The sequence below is a fragment of the Quercus suber genome, unplaced genomic scaffold (genome assembly GCF_002906115.3).
Source record: "Quercus suber isolate HL8 unplaced genomic scaffold, Cork oak 2.0 scaffold_61, whole genome shotgun sequence".
NCBI lineage: Eukaryota > Viridiplantae > Streptophyta > Magnoliopsida > Fagales > Fagaceae > Quercus > Quercus suber.
Window position 1 is genome coordinate 471,942 of NW_027069526.1, and position 8,866 is coordinate 480,807.

Consider the following 8,866-nt stretch of genomic DNA (forward strand, 5'->3'; position numbering starts at 1 on the left):
CTTTTCATACATACCAGACAAAGCCTTCATCAGATCTGCTGTGGTCTTCTCCTTTACAACATTATGTGCAACAGACCTAGACAGAGTTAACCTGATAACTCCTAGTACCTGTCTGTCAAGAAGAGCCCATTCATCAGCCTTCATCGCCTCAGGTTTTGTCCCCAAAAGAGGCAGATGCAATTTCCTCCCATAGAGATAATCTTCAATACGCGAAGTCTGTGCCATCAAACTTTTCTATTCCAGACGCCTTTCCTGCTTCCTCTGCCATTGTTCCCACTCAAACCTAACCCTAGGCTCTGATATCAGTTGTTGGGAATTTAACCAAAATTCCAACCTATGAGAAACCAAAAAAAAAAATAGAGAAAACACACGTCAAAGAAAAAAAATCACACGCACAAGACAGTATTTACGTGGTTTAGCAATTTGCCTACGTCCACGGAGTTGCAGGGATTTCACTATTATCAGGGAAAAATACAAAGTGCGGCTACAGTATTTTTTCTCTCTCTCTAAAAACACAACAACAATAGTAGTCTGAAAAAACCCTAATTATAAAAGCGGCCTTTTATATCCTACTTATAGGGTTACAATGGGCTAGGCCAAAAATAAACTAGGCTCCAAAAAGCCCAACATTCTGTGGTCTGCAAGCAGTGAGAAGTTTAGAGAGTCTATGCTCTCTCCTCTAGAGCCAGGTCCAAATTATGCTAGATACATGGAGGAATACAGCTCAAAGAAAGATGAGGGGTTCAAGGTTTCATTGGAGAAATTAATTAGATTTCCCGTAGAAGTTGAAAACTCATATACGGAGCCAGTAAACAATCCTCTTGACAATTTAGAAATTTTACAGTATGCCTATTGTAACGTCCCTGTCAACAAAAAAAGAAAAGAAAAGTCAAGACCAGACTTTTGTTTTGGGTTCCCACGTGCCAAGCCCCACCTAACCCTACAACCCACTCCCTCTTATCTCTTCTTTTGGCTGGCTCCCTATTTTCCTTCTTTCATTTTCTTTCTTTTCTCTTTACTGAAACACACACACACACTCACTTCCACACTCACCCGCCGGCCTCCACTCCAAACCACACCATCTCACCATCATTTTTCCGGCAAGATCACCGGAAAAATACTTTGGAACCCCAAAGCATCTTCATCATTTTTATTTGAGGTAAAAATTCCTCATCTTTTTGGTGGGTTTTGCACTTTTTCTTGAGGTTATTTTTATCTAAGCTTTAATAATGATACTGATTTATGAGTATTGGAAGTGATATTTATGTGTTTTATGTATGGGTTTTGTATTGGTGGAATTATTTGATGAATGGGTATATATTTTGTGCTATTGATGACTACTTAAGGGTTATGTATGGTGGAAAAATTTAGGGGTTTTAAGTTATAACATGTGATGGTTGGTAAATTTAATTTTTCCATTGCCATTAGGTTTATTTGGAGTTAGTGGAAGTTCTAAATTTCTTATCTTTGAGGATATATTGATTTTGCTTTCATGGGTCTCTTAATGATGTAGTGTAAATTTTATGGAAGCTAGTCATAATGTTGGAGATGATATTAAATGAGTTAACTCTATAAATTGGAGTTTATACCTTGTGAATCAATTTGTTGAGAAACTAGGAAAGTGGAATATATTATTATGGATGAGGTTAAATACTAGGCTTGCCTAATTAAGTGATTATTTGGCAAATTCCTAAATTGTGGGTAGATGCAATTTCAAGTTCTATACTTATTGTGATAGGTTTACTTGATATTGTTAGGTTCTAGCTAATCTCCTTGGAGCTTGGAGAATTAGGATTTTGCAGTTGCGAGGTAAGTAGCTTTTTAATGAGATTTTGAAAAATAACCATGTTATATAAATGTTTTTGGGTTAGACACACTTTTGGAAACTACTTATGGAAATTATACTTTTCTAAAAACTATTGTGTCGCAACTTTAATATATATACATAATATATGATTATATATATGAAAATGCATCATATTTGGTATTGCATTTGGGGAAATGCATGAATTTGTGATATGGATAAATGAGCATCTTTTATTTAATCTTGATAAGAAAATCTTGGATTTTATGGTGTATTGGAATATTTAAGATCCTTATCTTGTCTTAGTACTTGGGAGATTGATAGAAAATCTTGTTGACAAGAATGAAAATGAAAACCTTACAAACTTGTAGAAGTTAGATTATTTAAGGTTTTTTTAAACTACCTGGATATGAACTATGTGTTTCAAAGTAATGTAATCTGTGAGTTTATGTTGTTTTAACACCATGCCATGTGTGATTTTTCGGTGATCACCCGATTTGGTTTCCGTAGTCTTTGTGACAACGGAATCAAATCAAGGTCAGTGCCCTTTTACTTTGGATGACGCGTTCTTCCCTGCTGTCCATGGGGGGAAGAGGTTCCTTGATTGTGTGTGGGTGAGGCTGCTGTCCATGGGGCCAAGAGACCACATGCAAGAGAGGTCCTATTTGACGCGCTCTCTCTGCTACCCATGGGGGGAGAGAAAAACCTTGAGGGTATGGGTGAGGCTGCTGTCCATGGGGCCAAGAGTCTGTATATCAGAGAGGACAATATCATGACAGTTGTGAATGGGTGGATCCCCTGACCGGTTTGTGTGGTAGTATGGTAGATTTGTGATAATTTATCTTATGTTAGATATTATGGCTTTGGAAATTACATTGTTGATGCTCACAGATTATAATGTATAGTTTCAAGATATTTACTTTGAGGAACTTGTATTTCATTATTAAATCCTTATTGTCATATTATTATTATTATTATTATAGATGAAACCTGCATTTCCCTCACCTCCATTAAATATGCTACTTACTGGGCTCTGTCTCACCCCATTATTTTATAAAATTTTCAGAGTAGGCAACAGTCTTTTGAGACAGCTTTTTGGTGGCTAATAGTAGTTAGACTAACTACTGATGGATGCTGAACTTTTGTAATGGGTATATTAGATGGTGTAAATCTTAGAATAGGCTTGACTCATTCTTTTGTATAATAAAGTGGTTGTAATGTTATTTCCACTGATGGGACAAGCTGTGATATGTAATTAATTATTCAGACCTCTATTCTTTTGTGGCCAGTGGTCCTTATAATTATTGCTTAGAGCTCTGACTTACTTTGAGAGTATATTCAATGAAATTATTATGATAATTCTTAATGTTGGTTTTTGATATGATTTATGTGGATTGGATTGTCAAAAAAAAAGGAAAATCTACAAGTTCTTTGAGATGTCTTCTTCATGCCTTGGACCCTTTGTGGTTTGGGGTTTGGGGTGTTTCAAGCTGCTGTTTGCAGATCTCATCCTCAGTTTCCATGATATCAAGAAAAGCCAATCCTTCTTCATGAAGATATCATCTCAAGATGCTTTTGAAGTGATTGAGGTTGAACTTGGATTCATCTATGATGTGTTTTATACAAAGGCAGTTCTGGTTTATTCTTTTGCTTCTTCCGCCTCTCCAGTCTCTGTTGCTTAACTCTCCAATGCGTCAGTATCATTTCAATTATTTCAGTATCCATGGCCTTCTTCTTCATCATTGAGAAACATGAGTACTCCAGAGAGAATGTGGTTATCACATATGTATTGGTAGCTGGAGCTGTTATCCTTGAGCTTTATGCAGCAATATTACTGCTATGCTCAGACTGGATGACGCTATCGCTGAAGAAGCACAGCCTCTTATATCAAGCAATTTCATCACTTTCATTTACTAGAAGCAAAAGGTGGTCTAACACCATGGCACAGCACAACCTGATAAGCACTTGCCTTGAATATAAGCCAGCCAATTGCAGATTTCTCACCAAGGTCTTATGCATTGATGCATTATTGGAAAAGCATCGGTACAAATACTCAAAAAAAGTTCCTTCAAAATTGAAAAAAGTGATCTTTGACCAGCTTTCAAATAAATCAAGGAGTGTTTCAGATATCAAGGAATGCAAGAAATTTTGTGATGACATGGGTTATAAGGTGCTTGAAGGTGCAATATCTTCCGTTGGAATCAGTGATGGAGATAGAGAGACCATCAAAGAAAGCGTTGACAAACTTAAGGTAGAATTTGATAAAAGCATTCTTCTCTGGCATATTGCAACAGATCTATGTTTGAGTTCTGATAAGCAAAAAGATCTGAAATTAGTTAAAACCCCACATTGTAAAGCTAGCAAGCGCTTATCCAACTACTTGTTGTATCTTCTTGTCGTGTGTCCTGTCATGCTACCCAATGGGATCGCACAAATCAGGTTCCGAGACACATGCGCTGAGGCTAATGAATTTTTCAAAGAAAGAAAATCAAAATTGGGTGGAGACAGTGTTGGCAAAATGTTACATAGCAAAAAACTTAATGCTTGCTCAATGTTACTCCAAGTCAATACTGAAATTCCTCCATCAAAAGTGAAAGGAGACAGAAGTAAATCTGTACTATTTGACGCATGTAGACTAGCTAAATCTTTGCAATCACTAGCAACTGCTAAAGAATGGGATAGTGCAAAGAAGTGGGAACTAATTTGTCATGTGTGGGTGGAAATGCTATCTTATGCTGCGAGTCATTGTCAATGGAATCATCATGCTCAGCAGCTCACCCAAGGAGGGGAGCTTCTCACTCATGTGTGGCTTCTTATGGCACATCTTGGTATTACTGAGCAGTTTCAAATTTCACAAGGGCATGAAAGGGCAAAGTTGAATGTGGAGTAAGGGAGTTGAGAAGACAAATTTGTTTCAGATTTTAATAAAAAAAGTAGAAAAAAATTAATTTTTGGTGTATTTTGTTTGTGGTATAAAATTTTAAATTACTATATGGAGTCCTCTAACACGTTTTTTTTCAAGAAACCATGATATGAAGTCCTCTAATTGGATCCTCTTCATTTTCCTATCCCTTTTGTTTTAGATTTGACTGAGAAAAAAATCCCAAGGCAGCAAGATTATTCCAATGTAGCACAATCCAAGTACTCCTGAATTATGCAGGGAAGGACACCAACTTAAAAGGGCAAACTTATTTTACTATTCAGCTTATTTTTGCTACTATTCATGGGTCATGGATCTCACTGCACTTTTTGATACTATTCATAGGTCTTATTATACTATTTTAGCTAACGGACACCTTTATCTATAGTAATTTTAGCAAAAAATTTTCAGTCTCAATAATATAGGCGGATCCCAAACAGACTCTTAGTATCCGTTTGGCAAAGATTATTTTTGCCTACTTATTTTACTATTCGACTTATTTTTGCTACTATTTATGAGTTCCACTGCACTATTTTATCTAATTTTTATGTTTATCTACAGTACTTTTAGCAAAAAAATTTCAATAAAATAAAATAAATAAATCTCAAACAAACCTTTAATATACATTTTATTTTTATAACGATCAAATTAAGAGTGTGTACCATATACAAATCTACTCTTAATAACAATTAAGATTAGGTAAATAGGTACACACAAATTAAGAGTGTGTACCATATATATATATATATATAAAACTTAAACCAAATGCACAAGCACCAAAGGAGCCTCCTTCAAAACTGCTCAGTACTAACTCTCCTTTATTTTTTGACACAACTAAGTAAAATTGGCTCCATTGATCGTAAAAGCAAATAAAGGAGCCTCCTTTATATTTGTCTTTCTCTTGCTCTTATGTTATTTTAGTTTCGTTTTCCTGGTGACATACTACAAATTCAGTAAAATTAGAACACAGATCCCAATGGTTTAGAAAAAAAAAAAAAAAAAAACACCCCATGCAATGGTGTCAAGTTGACTTTCAAATTACGAGAGGACCTTCAAGTACATATATAATTACTTAAATGCAAATTATAACTCTGGCTAACAAATCAGCACAGTAGTTGACTTCCTGGTGGGTGTGGCTGATACAAAGCACCTCTAGCTGGCTAATTAATTTAACTAATCGCGGGCCTGCGCGTGATAATTATTTTTATGATGGTTTTATTATTATTATTATTTTTTTTTTACAATTTAAACTAATTTGATAATGAGTAATGCATTTCGTAATTATATTTTTATTTATTATAGGAACAATCATATATGTAACATAGGAACAATCTAAAACACCAAAAAAATGTAAACTAAAAAAAATTAATAAAACTTAACAATGATTAATTGAACCAATATTAGAATAAAATTTTGTTTTTGATAATCTATTAAGATTATTTTCTTTGTAGAAATTATAATTTCGGCCACCCAAAACATATTATCAAATAAACAATTATTGTATATATACAAATTTTAACTTTTGCAATTTGTCACATATCCAGTTATTTTCGTTTGACTAACCTTTGCTTTTCTTTAAATGAATGGCATTATAGAGTACTTCTAATACAACTATTAAAAGTACTTTGTCCACCACAAAGGATTAGAAAATAAACAAAAATTAGTAAAGTCTCATAGTTTAACATCCTAATTGAGCACTATAAAAAATCATGCTATGTAACAAAATAAATATCAAATTATCCAAATCATGCTATGTAATAGAATAATATTATATTTTTATACGCTATATTTAATTCTTTAGATTGCAATAGGATAACATTTAACAATCAAAGAAAATAAAAAATAAAATAAAAAACAACAACAACAATTTAAAAAACAAAACTAAATCGCATTAACCCAAAACAGAGTTTTAAAGAATATAAAAAATTATCAACCTAAATTAGAGATGCAATAAAAATAAAAAAATCCACCAAAAATTTTAGAGAGAGAGAGAGAGAGAGAGAGAGTACCTTTTTTTGTGAGGAAAAACTATGCATAGAATAAAAGAGATAGTGACAAATTTATAGTAAGAGGGTGTGAATAAGAAGAGACAAAAATAAGGGAAGATGAAGGGAAAAAGGAAGAATGATATTAATGTAAAGGGTAGTGGGGAGATGAAAAGGTAAAGGAGGGAGAAAGATTGAAGAAGTAGTGGGGAGATGAAATGGTAAGGGAGAGAGAAAGGTTAGAGAAATGTAAATATTAAAAAAAGAAATGTTAAAAACAATTATAGGAAAACTAAAAAATAAAAAAATAAAAAAAAAATAAAAAAAAAAAACCTAAAGCTTGAAAGGCTTCAACGTTTATTTATTTATTTATTTTTTCCTTTAAGCTGAAAAAGCTCACACAAAACCCTAAAGCTGAATTGAAAAGATTTTGAGTTGGACTTGATAGTGGAACTAAAGAAATAAGAGGTGGGCTAGGTTAATTATACAAATTTATTATATAGTGATAGTGGAAGTAAATAAATAAGTAGTGGGCTGGATTTATTATAGGGTGATAGTGGAAGTAAATAAATAAGTAGTGGACTGTATTTATAAGGCTGAAAATTGTAAAAATCATTTTAAAATTGTAGGACAAATTATATATATATATTAAAAATGACGTGGCAGCTGATGTGGCGCAACATGAAAGCAGCAGCATTAAACGCTACGCTTCAGCTTTTTGTAATATATAGATGGTGTTTGAACTGTTAAAGAGCTATTTATAATTGTTGGAACTGGAAGATGGGACTAATGGAAGCACATGCATATAAATAAAAGTAAAACCATCAATACAAGACACAATCTTTAATGCGATTCAACTAACTTTAAAGATAATATTAACCAAAATTCACTATCAACCATTGGTTACAATAACTCTAAATCAAATCTCCCAAACATAAATATAAATCAGACATGAGAAATATTAATAGATGACCTAAAAACATTAGTTTAAGAAATATTTTTAGAATTTTTTATGGGAAAAAAAAAAGTAATTGAATTTTTTTTTTATAGTTTTTTATATTCTCCAAAAGAGTGGTATCAAAACTAATGGATGACCATAATCCCCTTAGGCAATCTCCTCGTCCAGACAATGAAGTGACAGACGAAGAAACCATTCCACTTCATCATCAGTGGGACACACTAGACAAAGAAAGGGTATGCCAGTGCATACATGACTGGTATACGTTACAGAGTTGCAATAAACCTCTTTACCATTGGAGCACCGACGACTCTCTGATTAACACCTCAAGGGAGCGTTACAAAGAGCCCATTCAAGCCTCCATTAACAGCACTCCCCAACGGCTAGGAAATAGAGGCAAGTATATATACACAGGTACCTCACACATATCGAGATATACAAAAAAAACTCTTGTTCACACACACTGATATTCTGAATACTTTTCTTCTCATTCTAGCCTTTCTAACTTTAGCATCGATGGCTTTGTGGCAGGCATCACACCGGTGTCCCGCACTTCTTCCTTTTACCATCCATTTTTCAGGATCAGGTTGTCGTGGACGATCCCATTCTGGACGATTATTCAACTGACGATCCGAGCATCATCAAAAACCTTCCTAATAAAGACACCCATTAACCCAACCCATAAAATATTGCACAAACACAAATTAATCCAATCTCATTACTCTCAACACTAACAAATTTGAGAGACAGTCCAAAAACCCAAAACACACAATGGTGCTGTCACACTAACATAATAAAAATATTTTCAAGACACAAATGTTAGTATCCTTTCACTCAAAAATAACTTCCAAACAACTTTGAGAAGAAATTCACTCATGTTATTCTAAAAGGACTTCTAGAGGCAAAGCCATCAAACCCTTTACATCCTTACCTACCTATAAAGCTTCGAAACCTATTTCTTGGTGGACAAAGAGTACAACACTACTACTTTGACAAAGAATATAATTTCCATCGTTAATAAATTAAAATATGATTAAAAAAAACTAATATTGGTAACCAAGTCAAAATAGATATTTGAGGCGATTTCTGGCAATTATTTTGAACAAGATTAGAGGGTCAATTGCTTATTTTCAAACTTTTAAGGGATATCGCAATTGATAGTTTAGGGTAAATACTTATAGTGCATCCAAATAATGACT

The 8,866-nt window shown here is 33.7% G+C and overlaps 1 protein-coding gene and 1 long non-coding RNA gene across 2 annotated transcripts; both read left to right on the forward strand.

Moving 5' to 3' along the window:
• The first annotated feature begins 1,250 nt into the window (after positions 1 to 1,250).
• Positions 1,251 to 3,163, forward strand: LOC136067173 (uncharacterized). The gene is made up of 2 exons (XR_010628693.1): positions 1,251 to 1,809; positions 2,871 to 3,163. It is a non-coding gene; the product is annotated as an uncharacterized LOC136067173 (long non-coding RNA).
• A 364-nt stretch (positions 3,164 to 3,527) lies between these two features.
• LOC112020029 (uncharacterized) lies at positions 3,528 to 4,694 on the forward strand. Its single transcript, XM_024052579.1, has one exon. The coding sequence runs from the start codon at positions 3,528 to 3,530 to the stop codon at positions 4,692 to 4,694; it is 1,167 nt and encodes a 388-aa protein (XP_023908347.1).
• The last annotated feature ends 4,172 nt before the right edge of the window (positions 4,695 to 8,866 follow it).

What these genes read in the sequence shown, in the direction of transcription:
- LOC112020029 (XM_024052579.1), top strand. Translation starts at nt 3,528, where the DNA reads ATGGCCTTCTTCTTCATCATTGAGAAACATGAGTACTCCAGAGAGAAT.